The 24,015-nt window shown below is 43.6% G+C and overlaps 1 protein-coding gene and 1 long non-coding RNA gene across 4 annotated transcripts in view; one reads left to right on the plus strand and one right to left on the minus strand.

Moving 5' to 3' along the window:
- Positions 1-24,015, minus strand: part of SDCCAG8 (SHH signaling and ciliogenesis regulator SDCCAG8) — a 1,349,628-nt gene that overhangs the window by 925,394 nt on the left and 400,219 nt on the right. For both annotated transcript variants that reach the window (XM_069234464.1, XM_069234463.1), the window contains exon 12: positions 23,145-23,261. In XM_069234464.1, the coding sequence (XP_069090565.1) occupies positions 23,145-23,261 (117 nt within the window). The remainder of the gene's footprint in view (positions 1-23,144; positions 23,262-24,015) is intronic.
- Positions 1-24,015, plus strand: part of LOC138295871 (uncharacterized) — a 207,512-nt gene that overhangs the window by 60,565 nt on the left and 122,932 nt on the right. For both annotated transcript variants that reach the window (XR_011203704.1, XR_011203705.1), the window contains 2 exons: positions 9,183-9,343; positions 22,058-22,135. This is a non-coding gene — a long non-coding RNA (uncharacterized lncRNA). The remainder of the gene's footprint in view (positions 1-9,182; positions 9,344-22,057; positions 22,136-24,015) is intronic.

A 24,015-nucleotide genomic window follows, 5' to 3' on the forward strand; every position in this document is an offset into this window, starting at 1 on the left:
CTCCGTAGACAAGTAATCCATCTACTCTTGAAGCTCATTCATGGTGGGGTGCAACTCAGCCACTTCTTTCTCTGTTTCCGTGACTCTCTCAGACAATGTGTGATGGTCTGCATGTAGTAAATTAACATCTATTGTCACTGCATCGATATTCGCCTCAAGGGAGTTTTTGGTATCCCATATGGCCTGTAGTACCTTTTCAAATTGCGATGTATGAATGTGGAGTGTGGCATCCATCTGCTGCAGGGCCTGAGAAGTCACGTCCGGGCCCACAGGTGGGGCATCTGGCGTGGCCATTGTCGTCGCTGGTGTCTTGTTAGCTTTTGGCTTGCACCTCCCAGCGGGGCGGCCTTTGAGCGCACGCCGGCCAGTGCTCCACAGTCAGTGCCTACAGGGTGAATGATGGCGCTCAACCCCTGAGGAGGCCGCGGTTAGCAAGGAGGGTCCCGGTCCTCGCTGATGCACACTGCTATACAGGGCTTGATTGTGCCCGCTGTTACCGCGGGCCTCCTGGTGTTGTGGTCGCCTTTTGATATCTCGTGTCCCTTGATCTCTAGTACAGTCAAAATGAGGCGTACCTCAAGCACAGTGCAGTACATCCGGTGGGGAGGCACGGAGATGGCTCTCTCACTCCTCTCCTCCTCGCTGTCGCGGGTCTGGGGTCTCGCTTAGCTGGCTAAGGCTCGATCCAAGTACTGGGCCCTTTTGAGCCAGTCCCATAGGGCTCGCCCGCTCCCAACTCGCCACGACGTGCCCATCGGCCCTCCAGCCACAGGGCACAAATCAGTCAGTGGCCTTTTCCCCTGTCACGGCCAGCAAGTCCCCAGCTTCTCGCCTGTCCAGTACGGCGCAGGCAGGGCTCAATCAATGCTGCCGAGGCACGTCTCACAGGCCCTGGCCTGCGGCCCATGCAGGAGCAGGACCACAAGCACCACTGGCCGCTTCCAGGGCCGGTCCCTGCGCTGCTCACCTCCCGCTTGCCTCTGTCTGCTCCCCTCAGGTGGCTCGCCGTCCGGTCCAAGCGGCGATCACCTGGACAATCACCGGTGCTGACGCGCACCTTTGCCGCGGGCCTCACAGACTTGGCCTGCGGCCCGCTCTGCGCCGCAGTCGAGGCGTCACTCACCCACCAAAACTCCCCCCACCGCAGTTCATCACATTCCAAAGCGGCCAGGGGGTGGCAGGGCCCACGGCGACCTACCGGGGGAAGTCGGTGATCGCCTGGGAACAAGAGATTTCTTTGGCCGAGCTTGGAGCTCCCATTTACACTGCCGCTCCGGTCGCCATCTTGGCCACGCCCCGAGTATTCATTGTTAACTTTGAATCCATGGTAATTCCAAAATTGCTAACTACCTTAGATACTTTAGGAGGCAGTCTCAGATCGCCAGACATGGTGCAGAGTGGGTCATAATTTTTTCTATCACAACATGTGAATATTTCTGTTTTGGAAGCATTTAGTTTGAGATGGCCCCATGTCATCCATTAATCAACAGCTCTGATGCAACTGAAGACTTGTGAATTTCCGATGCCTTTGGGGAATTCTGGTTTAACGAGTATTTGTATGTTATCTGCATAGTTGTAGCACGTGAGTTGAAATTCATTGCTCATTGCCGGTAATTACTTCATGTAAATTTAAAAAAGCATGGGAGAGATGATTGAGCCTTGAGGGACCCTTACTTTTGTGAAGCAGCGTTTGGGTGAGAAAGGGGGAGTATGGATGACATTTGTTCTGTTTTGAAGGGAAGATGTGATCCAGACAAGAGCAGTCCCCTCTATGCCAGCTTCTTACAGCCTTTATATGAGGGTGTGGTGTAGCCATTTTATGTATAGCTCCATGCACGTTAGTTTAACATACGAGGCCGCTGTGCACTTTGCCCTAGATATATTTTATTCAGCTTCGCATTGTTTTTTTACAATAACCAGTTTTTACGGTCTTGTTTTAATTTCTTCTATCACACTGTTTAGCTTAGTTCAGCACTGTGTTCTCAAATAATGCATTCTTGATCGCCCTGTGCTTCAGTCAAGGCTACAGTCTGGTACATTGCCGGTAAACGTGGTAGAAATTTAGTCTCCAGCATTCGTAGAAAATACAGATCCTTACGTAGGGACGTTTTCTTAGAACATCTGCGTGTTAGTTATAAAAACACTTTCTTGTCCTAGTACACATCAAGAGGGAGATTCCACCAGGGAACCACAACTGTATGCTGAATGCCCCGTTGCAGATGCAGATGCAGATTACAGGCCTTTGCTCAGGTATGAGGGTTGATGTCCTGCCGGGGGAACCTGAAAGGCAGGCTTAGAGCTTAATATGCTGTGCTACAAATATAACTTAGAGAGAGAATAATCTAGCGGCACTATGATAGCCTTATTCTTGTGCTTCACTCTCATTGTTACTATTTTAATATTACTGTGTTGTGTAGTTCTGGTTATTGCAGCTCATACTTTGCTATCCAAAATGCAGTTGTTTTATTAAACCAATCTTTAAAACTTACACTGCCTTTATTGTCATTTATATATGAGACTGTACTGTGTATGAGAGACCACGACTTCCCTGAGAAGTACTGAAATGTCATGCGCTCGGCTGCCCAATCATCTCTACCATTCAGGAGGGATGAGGCACTGCTAGTTAGCCAGAGCAAAGCCCGGATTTGGAGTGACAAGCGTGATCCACCGTGGGTCAGATTTAGTCCCCCACATTGTGGACAATCTTGCTGCTCAAAATCCAGTATTCATTAAGATAATGAGAGCCTACGCAACAAGGGCATCATGGTCAAGTGTGTCAAAGGCAGCTGAAAGATCCAAGAGAAGTAGTGCGGCAACTCCATTGTGGTCAACTGTGTTTTTAAGATCATCCCAGATGGCGATGAGGGCTGATTCAGTGCCTCTTCCTGGACGGAATCCAGTTTTGTAGTCTGAAAGTATGGCGTTATCTTCAATGAATTGTGACATCTGGGAGTATGCTGCTCTTTCTATCAGTTTGCCAGGAAAGATGGGTTTGTAATTGGTCTGTAGTTGTTGGAGTCATGCAGGTCCAGGTTTGTTTTCTTTAATAATGGGCATATGTATGCCTTTTTAAGGTCTTCAGGAAACACTGGGCATATGTACACCTTTTTAAGGTCTTCAGGAAATATTTCCATGGTTAAAAATTATTGATGATTCTTCTTACTGGTGTGGCAGCATTGGTAGATAAAAGATGTGTACTGGACAAGGGTCAGAAGGGCAGACAGAAGGCCTGCTTGCTTTGGCCAGATCGATAAACTCACTTTGTGATATTTGGTTGAAGGAGTGCAGAGGCTAGGTTGGCTTACTATTGGAGGTGGTTTTTGGAAACTGGCTGGTGCTGGTGGTTTTCCTTTGTTTTAAATCAGAGTCCAATGCGTCTGTCTTGGTTATGTAATGATTTGCCAGTTTGTCTGATTTCTTGAGTAATGGGATGAGTTCCTTCCATGCATTTAGGTTTTCAAAATTTGTTGACAATTTTATTAAAGTCTTTATTTGAATATTACATTTTGAATTCTGTCTTAGTAGTACCTTTTTAGCTGGATTGATGATTTGCATATTTTGTTAAGTTTGCGTAGGTGAAGTTTGTCTTAAATGCTGTTTGTTTTGAGGCAGGTTTGTTGCACCCTTCTGATTTGTTGTTTTATCTTTTTTTAGTTCTGTATGTCTCCAAGGTGCTTGTTTTCTTTTGTATTGTTTTGTTTTTCTGAGAAGGATTACAATATTGAACACTTCTTGTAGCCACTCAAAGTTTCGGAACATAATTTATTGTGTCTAGATCTGTGTTGGCTGTAAGTTGTGTTTCTAAGTATTCAAAATTGACTTTTGTTCCATGGTCGATAGGTGGATGTTTGTAAGGTGGTCTTGGGTGTGTTGATTTGTGGAGTTTTATGTTGGAAAGCTACCAAATAGTGGTCTGACCGTGTGACTGGTGTGATGCTTTGAACTGTAACTAGTTCTAGATTTGCAAAAATGACATCAAGGATGTGTCCAGCAAGTTGTATAGGATTGTGTATGATCTGATGTAGGCTCAATGTGACTAAGCCAATTATGATAGCTTTTGGATGGGGCATATTGGTTTGTCAAACCAAATGTTTAGATCCCCCAAGAACGCATAGGTTGGACTATAGTGTTATAAGATTTGAAACTGTCTAGAAATGTGTCTGGGAATGGTTGAATTGCTAGGTGATAGTCTGTAAAGGAGGAGGATGTTGGTGTAGGGGTACATATGGTTATGAGAGCCTCACAGCTTGTATGGAAATGCCCTCCATTTTTCTGAGATTTGTTTGTTTGAATGCAACAGCTAGTCCACCCCCTTTTTGCCTATACATTTTTGTGTGATGGCCTGGAGGAACGGCTTCATGCAACCCTGGGGCCCTATCATCTCCCAACCATGATTCAGCTATGAAGAATAAGTTAGGTTGTGTGGCAGTGAGTAGGGTGTAGATGTGGTGCTTGTTTTTAAGAGAGTGATGAAGCATTTATGAGTAGGCAGTTTAGAGTTTGTGTTTTGGTAGTAGTGTGGTTTTATTTTGTAGAAGAGTGATCAGTATATTTTGAACTTGCAGAGGCGAGTCATTGTGCTGATATTAACTGTATGAGGGTCACAATATTTTTTTCTCCATATTGTGTCCCTTGTCCAGCAGGCTAAGAATGCATTTTGTTGGGTGTGTGTGTGTCGTGGTGGAGATGGTGGTTGAGAGTGGGATTGTGAGGTTTGTTGTTTTTGTAATTTTGCTGTGTAATAGACACGGGGATTTGGATTGTGAAGAATAGCATGTTGTTTTGTTGGAGTCTGTTTGGGGGAGAAGGAGTATGGCTTAGGGGTGAAGGAGCATGTGGGTCATATTCTAAGGCTCTATATTGTGCAATGGACGGGAGGCGGGAAAATGATTGTTGCTGTGTTGGGGTGTTTGTGGCAGAAGTTGATGAAGATAGAGAATTTTGGAGTAAAGTTGGTTCAGGATTTGTATTATTTGTGTAGTCATAAGGGTGAAAGAGTGTTGCAGAAACTATTATGAAAGTGTGTGTGATTTTGATGATATGTGTGTATTTTGTTGAGCTATGAGAGGATATATTTATGTAGTGGTTTTCTGTGAAGGATCTGTATGTGAAGTACTGATGGTGAGTGGTATCTGAAGAGTACAGGGGGTAGTGATGTTTTTTGGAGAAGAGTTTATGTGGTGTGTAAGAGGGGATGGACAAGAGTTATGAGTATTTGTGTTAGATTTGATCACTTGAAGAGGTAATGTGTGGTGGAGTGGAGTGTAACGATTGCATGGTTTGTGTGTATTTGGTAGAAAGAGGAGGAGGGTGTTGGCAGATGGTGTGATGGGAGGCTGAGTATAGGTTTTGTTATGATAAAAAGGAGTCTGTTAGGAGCAACTAGAGGATAGAGCCGGTGTTTGATATGAACAGAGAGTGTGTCTGGGTGCAATAAAGTTACGTATAATGTGGCATGGTATTGGTGATGTGTGGATGTGTTAGTGGTATAGGACAAAGTTGTGTTCTGTGAGAATGAAGGTGCCATAGTGTTTTAGCTGGGTTAGAATTGTGTAAAGGAGTGGTTTGTGGCATTTTATAGTGGTTGTTGAGACATTCAAATTTTATGAGGTTTGTTTGTGGTGCACAAGTAGAATGCCTTTGCTGATATTGTGTCTGGATGATGGCAGATGTGGAGGGCTTAAGGTGGTAGCTGGTAAGTGAAAATTTGGGTGGCATCTCTGGTCCTAGGCCCAACTTGGTCCAAACAGGCCCAAACAGGCAATTGCTTTGTCCTCTCCACTATTAGTCTCAACACCCACACTAAGAAGCCCTGGGCCTCAGGCTTAAATAACCCTATTGCCCAATGTAACCCTAGTCCTAACCCTAACCAATCGGAACCCTAAACTCTAGAGCCAATGGGAGACCTGGCCCTTTTAACCAATCACAGCCTTAGCCCTAGCAGCCAATCAAAACCAAAGCTGTATGTCCCAAGACCAACTGGAACCCTAGCCCTAGTAACCAAACAGATCCCTAGCCCTGACAGCTAATCAGAACTATAACTCCCAACCTATGGTCCAGGGACCACTGGGCGTCCACAAAGTCTCATAAGGGGGTCCGCGACTGCTTCGGAAAGTAAATAATATTAACAGATTAATAAAGTGTATATAAATAAAGTGGCTAAATGTACATTTGAACATTTTAAAATGTACTGTAAATGTCAAGGAATTTGAAAGTGAGGCTAAAAATTAAATTGGTATTGTTATATTGATTCATGGGAGCAGTGCAGGTGCATCAAACAGAATATAGTATGGACAATGTGTGGCTCCAATTGAATTTAAAAAAGATCCAACCTTCATATTAGCATGACCTTTTTTTTAAATAAATGTGTTCTCATTTCTAGATGTGTTTGATGAATGCTTGTTTGTGCATTTTTTGCATATTGTTTTGTGCTTCAAATCATTAATGATGTTTAGGCTGGGGTCCTGGCTTCCAGTAATGACTCAATGGGGTGTCCCCGGATTCCAATAATGATTCATTGGGGGTCCTCGGGTTCAAATATTAATGAAATGGGATCCACAGATGTCAAAAGTTTGGGAACCACTGCTCTAAACCCTTAGTCCAGTGAAAACCCTAGCCCTAATAGCCAATCAGAACCCTAGCACTAACAGCCAATCAGAACTCAAACCGTAAGTCCTTAGTCCAATAGAAAGACTATCTCTATCAACCAATCACAGCAACAGATGCTACAACCAATAAAAACTCATATAAGGGGCAGTCTGCTGTGGTAGGGGGCAGGGAGGTACTCCTCTGTTTAGAATCTCCTTACATACAGACAGGCACAATCCACACTTCCTAGCCTCCAGATTCCACTTTAAGCCACTATAATACAGCTTTACGCACACTAAACTAATCACTTTTTTAAGCCAAAAACAAGTGCTGCATACACTTTCCAAGCACAGTTTAAAACCCCACAGCAGATTAGGCAGTGCCCTAAACACTCTGGTTAGCCACTGAGGTGTATTTTGCCTTTTTTTAAACTTGTAACTGGGGGTGGGTGATAGGCTTACTACAGTCTTTGGGAAAAACTAGGAGGGAAATTCAGACAGCCACTGGTAGAACAAAACAGCAGTTTTAAGGTACCAAGTTTGCAGATAGACAGTAGGTAAATTCAGACAATTATCTGCAGAGCAAAACAGTAGTTACAAAGGACCAAATGTGCAGAAAACAAAGAAGTAAACTGATACTAACAAGGGTAGAACAAAACAGGAGTTTAAAAATACCTAGTTAGTAGAAAAACAGAGGCAAATGTAAACAGACACAAGTAGGGGAAAATAACTTTTTAAAAAATTACAACAACACACAGAAATGCTGTGTCCTTACCACGTTCTTTGACTCTTGCTTAATGGGCTCCTTAGGGCGCAGAGAAACTGGGCTCACAAGATGGGGTGGGTGTCTTGGGGTTACCACCAACATCTTAAAGGGCCAGTGCAAGTGTAAGAGGAGGGCTTAGCAAATCACAGAGCCAAGGCTTCTGTGGCAGGGGCCAGGGAGATGCTCCTCTATTCAGAATATTCTTGGATACATACATGCACAATCCAGACTTCCTAGCTTCCATATTCTACTTTTCAGGTGAGGGACAATTTTGAAGCCACTGAACTACTTCTGTTTGCGCACTTAAACAAATCACTTTTCAATCCAAAAACTAGTACTACATACATTTTGTATATAGTATTTCTATAGCACAAACCTGGCCAAAAGGCAGCAGACCGCTATACATGGTCAAAGACATGCATAACGTCAATGAGTAATAGGAAACTGGGTTGTGGACGAAGAATGCACTGTGATACAGTGTTCTTTAAAGAGAAGAGTCTTCAACTCTTTCTTAATTAGAAGATATATTGGGTCTGTGCCAACGGATATGCAGCTGTTGTTCCAGATCCTGTATGGATAGGTGGTAAAGGCCGGTTGTCTTGTTATTTATTTTTTACATTTCTTAGTCTGCAGTCTGAAGGTGTCCTGGCTGTGGGTGTGCCGAGAACCACCAGAGGTGGTGAGCTTGTCCTCATAATAAGCTGGAGTGGTTGGTCATGGTGGCTTTGTGAATAATGAAGTGGATTTTGATGATGGTGCAGGGTAGTAAGGGAAGCCAAAGGAGTTGCATTAACATGGGAAAATTGGGATCGCATTTCTGCATGCCCTAAATGAGATGTACTGTGGTGTGTAGGATGTCCCCAAGAGGAGCCAGTGTGTAGGTTAAGCCAGGGATTAGGGCTACCACCATCCAGATGAGAGAGTAGGATGGCTTGAACAGCAGTTCAAAACTTACTTTCTCAAGGAAACGGTTCGACTTTCTTTAGAAAAGAGAGCTGCTACCAGGCTGTCTTTAGTTTTTGCCAGTGTGTTCCTTGAAGGCAAGGCTAATGTTCACAGTGAATCCAAGCAAGCTGGCAATGGGTGATATTTGGGGTTTGAAGCGGTCAATGTTCATGTCATTGAGCCGGGGTATGCACTGTAGTTTTTTGTTGTTCTTGGCAAATAACAGTAATTCTGTCCTGATTGGGTGGGGCTTTAACTAGGCGCTGGACATCCAAGTCTTGGACGATGTGCACACAGTGTTTGAGGCAATGGATATCTGAAGCAAAGGAGACTTTAAGCAGACTTGTATATCACTGGCATATTGGTGAACCTCGATGCTCTTATTATAGAGAGAGCACCAAGTAACACCAATTAAGGCATGAACCTACATGAGGGGCATTTTCTTCTCTACCCCTCCCTTGGTGTTGCCCTTCCTCCCCTTAATATTCCACCTGATCACCCATTTTATGTACTGCTTCCCCTTTCTTCCCCTTTACAGCCTGTTGGAATGATTGGATTTGCAAAGCATCACAGAGCTTGAAAAAACAGAGACTGTTCTCTATGATTATTGTTATAATTGTAGCAGTCTTTGAGTAATTAAGATGACAGTAAAGTTTGCTCTTTTATGTTAGGCTGCTTGATTATGAAAGTCTTTTCACTATTTCTCTCACAGAAGGGGAAATATAAGGCTGAGCAACAAAATTCCTATATTTGTCAAAAACATTTTATTTTCTTATGTTTATTCTTACACTTTTATTAAAAGATATAAAAATGAAAGAAAACTGCGTGTTTCTTTAGGCATGATTTTTTGTATTTGACTACATTTTTCCCTCTTCATTTTCCAGGTGTTCCGGAAAAAAACACACTGTGGCAGAGATATTAAGTTTTAATGAATATTAATGAAGACCACATGACAGAACTACTCAACATAAGATACAAGTTTAAATACAATACAGAATGAATGTACCACAGATCCACCACACGTTTGAAAAAACTACCCGATCAGGTATTGAGCTGGACATTTTACCCCCTCCGAATTTGCTCTGAAAGAATATCTGACGGTGACAGTTTTCAGAAGAAGCCAGCATACATGACTTACTTTGAATATCTGAAAAGCTAAGCACCTACCCACTTATTGCCTTGTATGTGAAAACAGTTCTGCTTTGAAAGAATATGTATTGATAGAAAAAAAAACGTAGGAATAATTCTGTGTTCTCTGTGTGGACCGCAGAGCACTTTTCTGCGTTTGTATATTGTTTGTGTATATACAAACGCAGGGTGCTAATGTCCATATGTCCACTTGTTGAGCAGCACCAATTCGGGGAACAATCAGAAGTGAAAGTTTTTCTGCATGTAGTTTTTAATATGGAACAACATCCATTTCAAAACTGTATTGCAGTATCATAGTTGCAAAAAAGGGTTGAAAGTGTCTAACCTGAAAGAAAGCTGTGGAAAAGCATCTTTTCCCTTTAAAATTCGAGAAGCACCACCTAGCCATGATGATTTGTACTGACAGAGCCAATTCTATTTTGGCTCCCGAGAGTAGGATCTCAGAGCACATGTAAGGTTTCATATTTCTGTTTTGTGATAGTTATTTCTATCACATTCATCAAAATGTCACTTTCAAGTGAAATCTTTTAAGTCCATCTGCTGGATCAAGTGTTTCTTATCATCTGACATAGAAAACACCTGAAAGGTACTGAAGTCCTTTCTCACGTACAACTGATACAAGATCCTCACATACTCCTATGTCACCTGTGGCTTCACCTTCTTGTGTCTCGCCCATCATTTTACAAGTTTTTATAAAGTTTTGGCCAGAGGGGCAACAGAACAAAGTTGGCAGCTGGAAAATGCACAACCTACTGTCTTAGTTACAGACTTTACAGCCAAGGGAAGCTCCAAAACCATTGCTTATTGTGGTTCCAGCGGATGGGAACTCCTAACCCTGATTACAGTGAGGGCAGCAACACCTCATCTTCATAAAAACAATAGAGAGCTCCTCAACAGTATCCTGAAGTTTTGAGAAATTATCCCAATCCGGATTCTATAGCTGTTACTTCAGTCAGTCAAAGGCATGCCTCCACACCTGAAACCGCCCTACACCTCCAGAGAGAAAGATAAAGACTGGACATGACAGGAAGGAATGTTTGTGGAACAGCTGCAAATTACTTTAAGAATGCAAGTGCAACAGCTCTCCTGGGGAGGTATAAAAGAGATATTATGGACAGTGTGACATCTTTTATTGAAGATCTACCAAAACTACATCTAGAAGACTTCTTGGATAAACTCAATGAAAGTTCTGTAGTGGCCAATTAAGTAATACATTCGGCTGTAGGATCTGCAGAATTGGCTGCCTCCAGCTACTGCCACTGTCTTTCTGTTAGAAGATATTCCTGGCTTTGAATCATTACCCTGAAGTTCAAAGCACAACTGAAATTAATGCATTTCCTTTTCTCAGGTTTTGCGTTATTTGGGCAGCACACTAATGATGAGATGCTGAAAATGAAAAGCAAAGTAGAAACACTAAAGGCTGTGGGTTTACAAGAGAAAAAGGGAGTCTCCAGACAATATAAAGCCACAACTGGTGGTAGTATCAATGGAGGATTCAATGCCCTCACTGGCCCCACCAGCCTCAAAAACAAGAACAATATTCTTAGGGATACCCTCAGATGTTCTCTGGTACCCATTCCAAAGAAAGACCTCTAGATCAAAGACAAACTTGAAACAAACAGCCCCTTGAGGGAAGCATTCATCATAAGGCAGACATTATACCCCTGCCCCTCTGTTATGCTATCCAGTGGGAGGGGCAGTATCTATGCATCCAGCAGTGTGAAAGGAAATTACAGAAGACAGCTGGTTGATAAATGTTGTATCGTGTGGATACTCTGTATGTCTCAAGGCCAATCCACTGCTAGTTCCTCTGAAACTGTCAAAGTACCAGCTTATCATACTGAGGAATGAAACATCAAACCCTCTGTCGAAACATGCTATAAGGATGGTACCACACAGAGTGAGAGGACAGGGAGTTTACTCAAGACTAGCTCGAGTACAAAAGAAATGGGCGGAAAAAAAAAAAGGAGTCCAATTTTAAACCTACAGTTCAGAAACAAATTCATCTTGAAAGAAGATTTAAAATGCTCGCTCTCCATCAAGTTATTCTACATCCAAGGTGCTATGACTGGTTCTTCAGGATGCATTATTTAACATTCCAGTAGACTCTCAATACATAAAATACTTAAGATTTGTGGTGGAAAGCAATCATTACCAATACATAATCCTGCCATTCAGTCTAGAATAAGCTCCTCACAAATTGTCAACGTGCATGGCAGTCACAGCCACCCATTTAAGGAAAAAAGGTATATTATTCTACCCCTTTCTGAACGACTGGGCACTGAAAGCCATCACATAGCAGAAAGTCAGGCAGGGTTTTCTTGTAATCTCTGATGTTCTTCAAAAACAGGCCTTCAGCTCAACCTCTATAAATCTACTCCCAATCCAACAAAACCTAGCATTTGGAAGTGTAGACAGTAGAAAAAGGAAACTGTTTCTTTCAGAGGAGAGAGCATCATCTATTCAGGACAGCAAGTCAAATCGTCTTTCTTCAAAGATCTATGGCATCTTGTAGTTACATCATCTCAGAGGCAATGATGCACATGAGATCTCTTCAACAATGCAAAGAAGACCAATGGTGCCAGAGGAACAACTGTGAAATCAAATTGTTGCTAACAACAGCGTCAAAACAGTCTTTAACGTGGTGGTGCAACAATAGGAATCTTCTACAAGGAGTTCCCTTCCAGAAAAAGACACCTTTGTAAACAAGAATTAGAGTTGCATTCCTGTCGGGATGAGGTGCTCATCTGAATCACCTACTGGTTCAGGGACAATGGAAAGAACACAAGAAATCATACCTCATAAATCAATTGGAGCAGAGAGCGATTCATTCAGCTGTAAAAGCCTTTCTCCGGACACTTTGGAAAGGAACCACAATTCTGATCCAGACAGAGCGCACACCACAATGCACTACATAAACAAGCAGAGGGGCACAAGGGCAAGATTGCTACTATGGAAGCTCAGCAAATTAGGCAGTGGATTCTAGCCCCAGATCTGTCATTAACAGCAGTACAACCACCAAGCAATGAATCAATGGGCAGCTTTTCTCAGTTGTTATTATGAGGAGAATAGCAATCAGGTCCTAGATGACGTTATCTTAGAAGAAATCTTCGAAAAGTGGGGAAATCTTTCTATAGACAGATTCTCAATGGCTCAGAACAGAAAATGCCAAAACTTCGCACCCAGGTGACCAGAATGGGGATCACTGAACAATTAATGCCCTTTTGATGAACTGGTCAGGAGGTTTTCTACAGGTCTTTACTCCAATACTGTTAATCCCCTCAGTAATAGTGAAACTGAGAAACACAGCAAAAATGATGCTAACAGACCTGGACTGGCCAAAGCAATGGAGGCACCAGTACCTATTATAGATCTCAGCAAAACAACACAGCAGACTTTCCTGCAGCCCAAATCTGATATCCAGACTTTAGAGGCAAATTCCACCTGAACCTAACAAACAAGTTGCATACCTTCGGTATCACCTTAACTGGTAGAGGCTATCTAGCTGCAGATTCCTTACCTTTGAATATCCTCAAATATCGGACTGGATCCGGAAGATTTTCGAGCAGTACCCCTGTGTGCTGGTAGAGGGCGTTATTCGGCTCCAAGTCAGTGTCATACGTGTTGGGAGTGACATGCGCAGTACCTATAGAGGGACCACCTTGGCATGCTGACGTCAGTTACTTTTACGACTTTCCATGCTGGAGTGCAGAGCCACTATGAGAACTCATCACTGGCGTAGAAAAGACTAGGGACTTGAAAATGATGTCCCTTACACATGGACCAGTTCACAAAGCTTTGATAATGAGAGGGTAAGTAATGAATTGGCACCTGTATACAGTTTCTACAAGATAAGACATTAGTGAAGGTAACTAACTTATTCATTTAATAGAGACTTCTAGAGTAAGACTGCAGAGGCATTCAGGCCCTCTCCTGTCAGCAAACAACTTGATTGCGTGCCACTTTTAAGTGATTCTCTTTTATGTGGTGAAGGCAGAACAACAATGGTCTTTTTGGGTTTGGACTGTGGAGTCGCTCCCCCTCTTTGGAGGGATGAGGAGGAGCAAAGAAAGTAGGTAGGGTAATGCTCAGGCATACATGAAAGGGAGTAACAACCTTAGGAAGGAAGGAAGCACGTGTCAGGAGGGCCATTGTTTGTGGGTAAAGGTGTAAGAAGGATGCACAGAGAGGGCCTACAATTCATTGACCCTCTTGGCTGATGTGATGGCCACTAAAAGGGCAGTTCAAAGATCAGCAGCCAAAGAGGGCAACTGTGCAAAGGTTTGACTGGTGTACACATTAAAAAAGTTAGCACAAGGTAGAGGTCCCAATGAAGCATGATAAAATGCTTGGGAGGAACATGAACTGCAGACCTTTAAGGAGCCTGGCTACAACAGGGGATTTGAAAAGAGAAGGCTGGCATGGGAACTGCAGGAAGGTAGGGAGGGAAGAAAGATACTCTGACAGTGGCAACAGCAGAGCCCTTTTTGGGCTAAGATATGGCAAACAGAAGAACCTTGGATAAAGGTGTGGAAAGGGATTCAAAGTTGTGAGAAGCACACCATGACACAAATTTATCCCAACAGCAGACGTATACCGACTTGGTGGAGGGGCACCTGGCTACCAGAATCCTATCACAGACTTTGGGAGGAAGGTCAAAAACTGTCAACTGTCACTGCTCAATCCCCATGCATGCAGGTCAAGGGTGCACATATTCAGGTGCAGAACCCAGCCCCTTCCTGCCACAGAAGATCCTCCCAAATAAGTATCCTGACTAAAGCATCGATGGTCATGCTCAATAACTCAGGATACCATACTCTACATAACCCAATCCGAAGGCATAAGAATGACTTGGGCTTAGTGTTTCCTTCATCTTCTTGTGAACTCTGGGCAGGAGCGGTATTAGCAGAAAGGCATACAGGAGGCCAGAGCTCCACTTGAGATGAAAAGCGTCTCAGAACGAGAGTCACCTTGCAAACTCCAGCATGCAGAACTGACATTGTGCATTCTCAGCAATGGCAAATCGATCTAACCAAGGACCTCTCAACTGCTGAAAGACGCCTTGCACCACCTCCAGATGGAGACGGCATTTGTGATCCAGTAGGCATCTCTGGCTGAGTTTGTCTGCTCTGATGTGCAGAGATACTACCAGATGCTGCAGCACCAGGGAAATGTCTTGACAGTCCAACATGTCCAGAGGTGCAGAACTTAATGACATGGTCCACAATTCAACCCCGCCCTGTTTGTTTCAGTACCACATGGCGGTTATGTTGTCCGTGAACACCTGCACCAGCCTTCCCTTGATCAAAGGAAGAAAGGCTTTTAGTGCCAAGTAAATCGCCCAACGCACCAAAAAGCGTACGTGGAGCTCAGACTCTGCCGAAGACCGGAGTCCTCTGATCTCCACCTCTCCCAGATGGCCACCCCAAACCAGGAGTGAGGCATCTGTTACAGCTGTTAGATCTCATTGGAGAAGGGAGAGGTGTCTGCCACAGACCCACTCATAGTTCGTTAGATACCACTGCAGGTCTTTTGCATTTCCTGCCGAGATCTGGACCATGTTGGAGAGATACTGAGCGCCTTCAGGTCTCACTGCAAAGCCCGCATATGCCACTGGGCATGTGCCAACAGCAGGATGCTAGAGGCCATGAGTGGCAACAGCCTCAGAGTCAGTCTCACTGAAATCCAGGGTAGAGGCTGAAACATCGGTATCATAGCTGGAATATCCTGGGCTGACAGCTCAGGAGGATAGGCCCTAAACTGCACCGTGTCCAGAAAAGCTCTGAAAAAAGGGAGCGTCTTAAAGGGAGTCAGGTGTGACTTTGGAATGTTGATAGCAAACCCCAGCAAGTGCAGGATGCTCGCCGTAGTCTGAACTTCTCCTTTTTCAAGGAGGGATTGAGAAGCGCAGATCCAGGTTAGGACAAAGTCCTCTGTCCTTCTTTGACACCAGAAAGTAGCGGGAATAACCACCACAACCTACTTTGGATGTAAGCACCCTCTTTATGGATCCCTTGTTCAAGAGAACCTGAATTCCTTGACAGAGCAAGGAGAGATGGTCCTCCGTCAGTAAATCTTAAGTGGCTGGCAAGGGTGATGGGAGTGTCTCAAAGGGGAAGGGGTAGCCCCTTTGGACTATCTGGAGTGCCCAATGGTCTGATGTTACTAACCGCCAGTGGGGGAGCTGATGGTGTATCCTGCCTCTCACTGGATTCTTATGATGGTCAGAGGGTGACTAAAGAGGGTAGGAGGCAGTGGCTGCCGAGGGATGGTGTCATACACTCAACTGGTTCCGACCGTGGATAGTATGCTGGATGTCGTATCCCCCCTGGGGCAACGATTGAAACAAGTAACCTAAACCTTAATCCACACACTTCCCCAATGGGGAAGGGAGGTTGAGATAAAATAAGTAAAGATAGACTTCAGGCACCAGGACTTCATAATAAACACTGCATGAGAGCAGGTACAATTCAAAAGTAAAGCTGGAGTTTATATATATATATATATATATATAGTCAAGCAATACCCGCAAGCTGGTTTTCAGTTCTAATGCAATTAAAGTTCGGAATGCCCAATGTGTAAATGGGTCCAAAGCTCTAAGACTATTGAAATGCTAAAAAACAAGATAATGGCTGATTTCAGAAAAGATGAGTTTTGTCTTTCAAAGAATTCAATATTGTCTTTAGTCTTATGCTTAATCTATAGATCAGTGAGCACGAACCTGTGATCAAGTACTTAGCCTTGTCTTTAATCCTCAAACTGGAAACCGAAGGAAGCCTTGTGGCTGTGGTGCAAGGAGCCAGAGGAAGAGGAATCGCCGCTCTGAACACAAAGACAAGGAAACGTCAACAGCGTCAGGATCATGGGAGCAGCAAGGAGGCTTGGGCTGAGGAAGACTAGAGAACTGGAGGGTGAGATGAGGTGAGTTTAGGGATGATGCTTGCTCAGGACAGGAACGAGGCCAAGCACGGACTCAGGTTCGGGGGCGGTTTAAATACTCTGGAGGTAAAGCTGTTTCCTGAAAGGCATATGGCTCACATGGGAGACAGGAAAGTTCCAAACGAGCCATGGGGTGAACATGTGTTAGCATCACGGTTTTGACCTTTACTGAAAGCAGGTGCAAATGGCAGTTGGAACCAATAAGCATTTAGAGGTGGTATCAATTAACATTAGCAGATGGGGTCAATAGGTCTTAGCAGTGGAAGCCAACAAACCATGGCAGGGGGAACCAATAAGCATTAGCAGGGGGAGTCAATAGGTCATGGCAGTTGAAACCATTAAACTTGAAAATACGTAGCTCTCCTTCACAAGTGTGCAAACCGAACAAACTAAGTGAACAACGGCACATAAGGTTCGATGGGTTCATGTGCTCTGGGAGGGATCTGCAAAGGGGGGAGGCCGTGAAGTGCCACAGGGCCATACAACATGGGCCCTGTGCGCCATATCCACAGTACAGCGGGCACAAGAGGGGGTCAGACAGATGGGAGACTGACCTGATCGCTGGCCACCTGTCCCACATGGTCTCTGGAACTCACACACTCAGCCATAAAAAGGCTGCAAAGCCTGCTGGCCATCGTGGCAGGTTATAGGTGTGGTTGGAGACCCCCTCCATGGCTATAAAAGGTGGATTGGGGTTGACGAGAGGTCATAGACATGCCCCAAGGACCTGGCTATAGCCCTGCTGTCCTTGAAGCACTTGAAGACTGAATCCGCCTGGCCTCCAAAAAGGTGAGCGCCATCAAAGTGCATGTCCATGAGGGAAGCCAGGACATCCCCTGAAAAGACAGATGTCCTCAGCCAGGCGTGGCACAGCAAGACCACTGACAATGAAATCACTCTGGGCAGCAAATTGGTTGTGTCAAGTCCATATTAGATGATGCACTTAGCCACATCTCTCCCATCAGCATCTGCCTAAAAGAGTATGGCCTGGGCCTCCTGTGGGACAAAGGGCAGCACTTGAGCAACCAAATCCTATAGTGTATGGGAGTAACAGCCCAATAGGCACACGGTGTACACGGATCACAGAGCTAGGCTGGCGGAAGAGAACATTCTCTTGACAAAGGCATTCAGCCTCTTGGTTTCCCTATCCGGTGGCGTGGTAGGGAACAATCCAGAGTGGATGCGGGAATAGGAGGCTTACACCACCATGCTTTCCAGGGTGGAGTGCTGAGTAAGGAAATTGGGAGCAGGACAATCGTCCTGTTAACAGGAGCCCCTGTACAGGGCTTGGACCACACCCCAAGCAGGATGTCCGTATGGCCTTCACTGAATGTGTGTAAGGGTTCTGAGAGGGTGACTCCCAACTAAAGCTACTCCACCAAGATATTAGTCTTCACTGTCACTGAGGGTAAGATTATGGTCAAGGACCTCAGCCACCCTGCGCACCACCACTGCGAATAAGGTTCCCTCATCTGTAACCACAGTAGGAGGGGAAAGCAGGCCAGTGTCAGGTGATGTGTCCAACCCACTGGTCTCACCTATAACCTCATCCCAGTTGGCCTCCTCAACTGGGTTATCTTCATAAGGGTCCATAGACCCTTCCTAAAAGTTTCCTTCATCAGGCCCATCCATCAAATAGGGCACTGGCTCTGCTCTGGGAAGAATGTCAGCGCCAGATGCAGTGTCGGACGGCACCCTTCCGGCTCAGTGATGGAGTCTGGAATGACGATGGGGATGGCGTCACCTAGGGGCGTCGGTGGCGTGGGGTGTCCGCACTAGAGCGGGTGTCGAGGGAGGTCTCCCTCACCAAGGCTCTGCTCCAGATCCAGTGAGGGATCCTTGGGGCCCAACTAGCACAGAGAGTGATCACAATAGTGTAGTCCCAGCAGGGGCCCATCGGGGGCCCGAAGCCATTCCAGAGGGGCCAGGCCACCCAAAGATAGGGTGCATTGCCTCATAAAATTCTATGAGTTTAGAAGGGGTTGCTCCGAGACAATCAGGGGTGCGGAGCAGTCCCGGAATCAGGCCCTTCCGACTCCTGGGGCCTGGAGTGCCAACACTGCCTCGTCTCGTTGGATAACTTTGGTAGACGCAAGGAAGTCCGAGTATTTGAACATCTTCGACTTCTTGCGTTTGTGTGACCTTCCCAACTTCTCTGATGGCCTCGAGCATTGCAAAATGGACCGACGTCTGGCAGCAAGGAGCTGGAGGGATCGCTCCCTCATTGCCTTGGGTGCATGGCGCGACAGTCCTCATGTGCCTTGAAGTCGTGTCCTTGCTCCAGGCACCACAAACACACCAAGTCAGTGTCTATCACCGACATTTGCCTATAACAGACCTCATATGGTTTGAAATCAATCGGCTTCTGGAGACATTCTAACACCAGGAGATACAAATCCCAAAGGTGCCAGAAAAAAGGTGAAAAAGACCTGTCAAAAAGTGTCTAAGGGATAGCTCAATCCGGGTCAGTGCCATCTAGCGCAGAAAGGAAAAACTGAGGTCAGCACGCTGAGGTGGGACCTATATAAGTATTGTGTATGTCAAATGGAGCAAAATGACGCTACCTAGCTCACAGGGTTAATGCTCTAAAATCTTCTGGATCCAATCTGATGCCTGGGTATAGTCAAAGGTAAAGAATCTACAGCTAGAAGTCTCTATCAGATATCCTTGAGGTTAGACAGTATGGACATTTGACTCTTCCACCAACATGCATGGAAAGTTTGAAAGAAGCCATATGCCTTTTCACTAGAACATGTTCTCTCATGAAAAGGAAACTTTCTGCATCTGGTGCCCTGACAAATGGAACCACCGATTTCCTGTCATGAAGACATCATTATTCCTTATCTACTACATCTTGCTCAGTCCAAGATGCATTTTTCACCAATAAAGGTTCATCTAGCACCAATTGCTTCTCCATTCAAAATCTATATTAAGGATTTTTCAGAGGGACTCAAGTTTTTTTTTTACCAATCTTCTCCTCCATGGAGTTTAATCTTATTTTATCAAAATTAATGGGCCGTCCATTTGATTCTGTCCATAAGGCTACATTACAGCATCATTCCTGGAAACTAACCTTTCTAGTACCCATTCCCTCTGCCCAGAGAATGAGGAGATTAAAGGCCTTAGGCTCTCTAGAACCCTAAGCAGTTTTTCATTTGAGTAGGGTAGTGCTGAGGGCACCTACTTCATTCTTTCCAAAGCTCCCTCTGATTTTCATATTAACCAAACAATTACACTTCCAATATTCTTATACAGCCCATTGACTCCAGCAAAGCACTCTTCGCATTCCTTGGACATTATAAAGGTTCTGCATTTCTACTTAGAAAAAAGTAAAGATTGACGGAGTGTCAAGTAAGCTAAGTACGTATCATAGACATCTCAGACAAGGATTAGCAACCTCCAAACAATCCACTGCTGTATGGATAGCAGCTTGCATTAGCATTTATTATTGATTAGCAGGCAAACCCCTTCAAGGGAAGCTCAAAGGCACATTCTACCAGGGGAAGCACAGCCACCACAGCATGGCTTACAAATGTCTTTATTGCTGATATCTGCAAGGCCCCAACACAGAAGTCGGCACACACTTTCCCTCAACACTACTGCCTAGATCAGGGGTCTCCAACATTTTCTGTAATAAGAGCTACTTATGTTCTTTGAAAATCATACTGAGCTACTAATAATTTTTATGTGGTAATAGTGATCGTGTCAGGCAAGATTACAATGATCACCTCAGTGCATTAGGCAGTTACCAGAAGGGAAAAGACTATCAGTTTGGAATGACTCTATTTGAATAATGCATAACAAATAAAGTTGGAATGCTCCTGGCACCAATGTCATAATATTATTAATATGTCTCCCCAAAGACTCCTAATTTATCACTCAGATATCAGTATGATATATATTGGGAAATCCAACAGTGTTTCTCCAAACATCAGGTAATGCGTTCTAAAAATAAACACATTTTTGTCACACTTTTCAGTTTTAGGATACATATGTTACTCAACCAAGCAAAAGCATCTAATTTAGTAGGCTGTAAACAGGAGAGCTAGTTACAGGTCGCTGGAGAGCTACCAGTAGCTGACAAGCTACTCATTGGAGATACCAAGCCTAGATTCAGACACTCATGCAGACGCTAGGGTAGGTCCGGAAACACTTCAAAACTTATTTAAATGATAACTGCCTACGGTACAAAGGAATCTTAACCTTCGCTTCAGAAACTATTTTCTTCAGCTGCCCAACAGCTGCTTTTACTATCATATATAATTTAATAATTTAAATTAGCTTTCTACTCTATTCAAGCATTTATGGCTATCAATGAAGATCTCGTGATGTATAAGAATAGGTTACTTGTCCTAGTTCTGCATCAGAGTAACATTCATTGTAGGTATAAATAAACCTCCAACCCCGGCCCTCCCTTGGACAATAGAAAACACACCCATAACGTTAGATCCGTAAAAAAAGAAATCTCTCTGTAAAGCAACTGCAAGTACAGTGCATAATGGGTAGAGGAAGCTCTTGATGTTAAGGGGTCAGTGTGCTTTTTCCTCAATTTTTAAGACAGGCATATAAGGCTATCTTTTTTCTAATGGGTCAGACATTTTGAACCCTAGATGCAACAATGCAATATTGAAACGGATTTCTTATTCAATATTGAAAACTACATGCAGGAAAACATTTCACCTCTGATAGGCCCCTGAAGAGTGCTACTCATCTGATGTATATATGGACACTGGTACCCTGTGTTTTTATATCGATAGACAATATATACATATTGAAAAGTGCTCCATGGTCCATGTGTGCACACAGTGCAGGATTATTCAAGCAGTTACGACTTCAAGTGAGATTCCTATGATGCAGGCCCAGGTGAGCAGAAAACAAGGGCGCTGATCGAGTTACTCACTGCTTTGTTTCCTACTTTTAATGTATTAGGTTTTCAGGCTACTTTAGATCACAAGGCACCAATCACCATCGAGGCTTCTTTGTCTACAGAGTGGTCGTTTCAGTGTCCCTGCTACTTTTAGCAAATAAACAAAAAACCCACAGACACTACCATTTGTTAAATATGCCCGTCGTCACAATTCTGTGACTCAAATGGTCGTTCTGTTTGGCTTCCCAAAGACACATCTTTGTAACAAACCGCAAAGGCCCAGTAATAACATCCTTTGAGAACAACAAACATTTTTGTGGGTTATTTGGACATCTTGCGAGTTGTAATAATTTCTATTTTAGGTCAGAAAGATGTTGCCATAATGTGCATATGTATGCTTTCTAGTGAGCGGTTCTTAACCTTTTGACTTCTGTGGACCCTCACTGATTGACTAAAGGGATCCGAGGGTTCAGGCCTGAGCTTTTTCTCCAATTTTAACCTCAGAACAATGCAAAATACAGAAATAAGAAGACATCAAACAAATGTATACATTAAGATCTTTTTTATTTATTTAATTCACACACAAAAAAAATAATCATTTTAATGAGAAGGTTGGAGTGCTTGAAAATTGAGTTTAATTTTGAAAACACAAAGCGATATACTAGACTCTTACATATCACTGTGTTTTTTTGCTCTTGGTGTATATACTTTTTTATGGTAGTCACCAGTACTTCAATTTAGGTCATCAATTGTCTATACTAGATTCTGCTTGTTGTACTCAATGTTATTACATTTTCTCAACAGATGTGGACCCCGTGAGTAGGCGCTGCGAGTCCTGGGTTAAGAGCAGCTGTTCTGGAGCACCTAAACACTTGACACTTGGTAAAAGTACTTACAATTACCTATAGCAAGTGTTTATTGCATATTGTGCACGAAATTCAAACAATTAGCCCAATATACATGAACTTTTTAATGATGTGGTGAGATTTTTTTGACCAAGATTAACACGAACCCCTGCAAATACCAGAGTCTGTTTGCTGTTCTTGTGCTGCTTCCACGATTCAAGCTAAGGATATCAACTTATTTTTTGCCCACATTTTCAAAGTTCTTAACTTTACAGAGCACTTTAAAACTTTCTATTTTACATTTTGCCTTCTTATGTATATGTCCTTTATTAATCGGCTTGTATTATTTAATTTTCTAAACAGTTGTGAACCTCGTGAGTATTCGTTAGGGCCTCAGGGCAAGAGAAGCTGTTCTGGTGCACTCCAATACCTACCACGTGGTAACGGTATTTACAATTAACTATAGTGAATGTTTACTGTATATTATGCATAAAGTCCAAAAGAACAGAATACATTGAATTTTCAAAGATTTGGCGACATTTCGAACTGACGGTTGCGTAGACCATAGTAAAAAGTAATAGCGTTTGCACTGATAGACAACTGGAATATGGACATATAAACCAAAGAAACCGTGCACTTTTGCACCACTTGGTAAACGCAAAATGTAATTTTTACCTTGATCAGTCAGTGCATTTTTTTTTTTTTTTTTTTAACGTTTGGTTGGTGTAAATAGTGCACAATTTCACTGCGCCTCTGCAAAGTTTAACAAAACAGCAGTCCGGCGCCACAAGGCATCTTCAATACAATATTTTCTCGCTCCATGTTTATGAAAGGATTGAATATGTACTGCTCTTCAAGAAAAGGCACTTTGTACCGTAATAATTGTGTGTGTAATCTTCCAGAATGTCATGCTTTCTGGGTGAAAGACAACACTTAGTCAAAAAAGGAACGAAAACCTGAACGCCGTCAGAAAGCAACTTCAATGACCGCGGAAGTGACGCACCATCACCTCGCCTCATCAAAGCATCCAGACCTTCTGCTCTTACCTGGTCTTTCAGTTCAAGCTCTCTCATCATTTTTGCTCGGTGCTCCCTGAACTCCTTTTCGGCCTCGTCCTTCCTCAATTTGGCTTGGTTCAACTGATACCGCATTTCTGCACTCACCTGTTTAAAGGCAGACAAACACATTCTGTAGGAGGAATATAGGGGAGAATATCTATATTTAGATGCCTACTGCCCTCTAGTGGTATGTTTAATTTTCTCAGTTTACGACGAGCACAATACTGCATTACAAATTATAGACGCCAATTATAAGACGAAAGAGGATAAACTGTTTACCTGCTTTTATTTTTATTGTCCACAAATAAGACATCAATCAACTTCAGCTCAGGCCACAAGTCCTAAAAAAGAATTGGGGGCCTAACCAAGTTAGGCAGTATGCAAGTGATGTCACGTGGCGTGACACTAGGGCACGTGGCAGCACAAGAAGTGGCATCAGAACCCATGACTTTATAGAACGTGACACTGTAAGTAGTGACATCAGATCTTATGACCACACACATAGGTTTAGCATATCTATCATGAGTGCATTACGAGTATACATGCAAACACTCCTGATTTAGGCAGAAGACTCACACTTCTGTAAAGCTACACATAAAACAATTTTCCTTTTGTCAGCTTAAGGCTTTCTTTGCCCAAGGATTGACCAAACTAACCACACCGCCATCCTACTCCAACAGGCATAATATTGCATATGACTGCTTTAGCTACCTCCGCTCATAGAGGTGAGACAGTTCTCCTATGTGCATTATTCATACCCAGCTTTACACATCTGCATTCATCCTAGTAGATTGGGGCTAATTTTTCAACCAACAGACCATGACCCAAAGCAAGACAGAAAGGGAAGAAAGGAGAAAGA

Source organism: Pleurodeles waltl, chromosome 5 (genome assembly GCF_031143425.1).
Source record: "Pleurodeles waltl isolate 20211129_DDA chromosome 5, aPleWal1.hap1.20221129, whole genome shotgun sequence".
In the NCBI taxonomy this organism is placed as follows: domain Eukaryota; kingdom Metazoa; phylum Chordata; class Amphibia; order Caudata; family Salamandridae; genus Pleurodeles; species Pleurodeles waltl.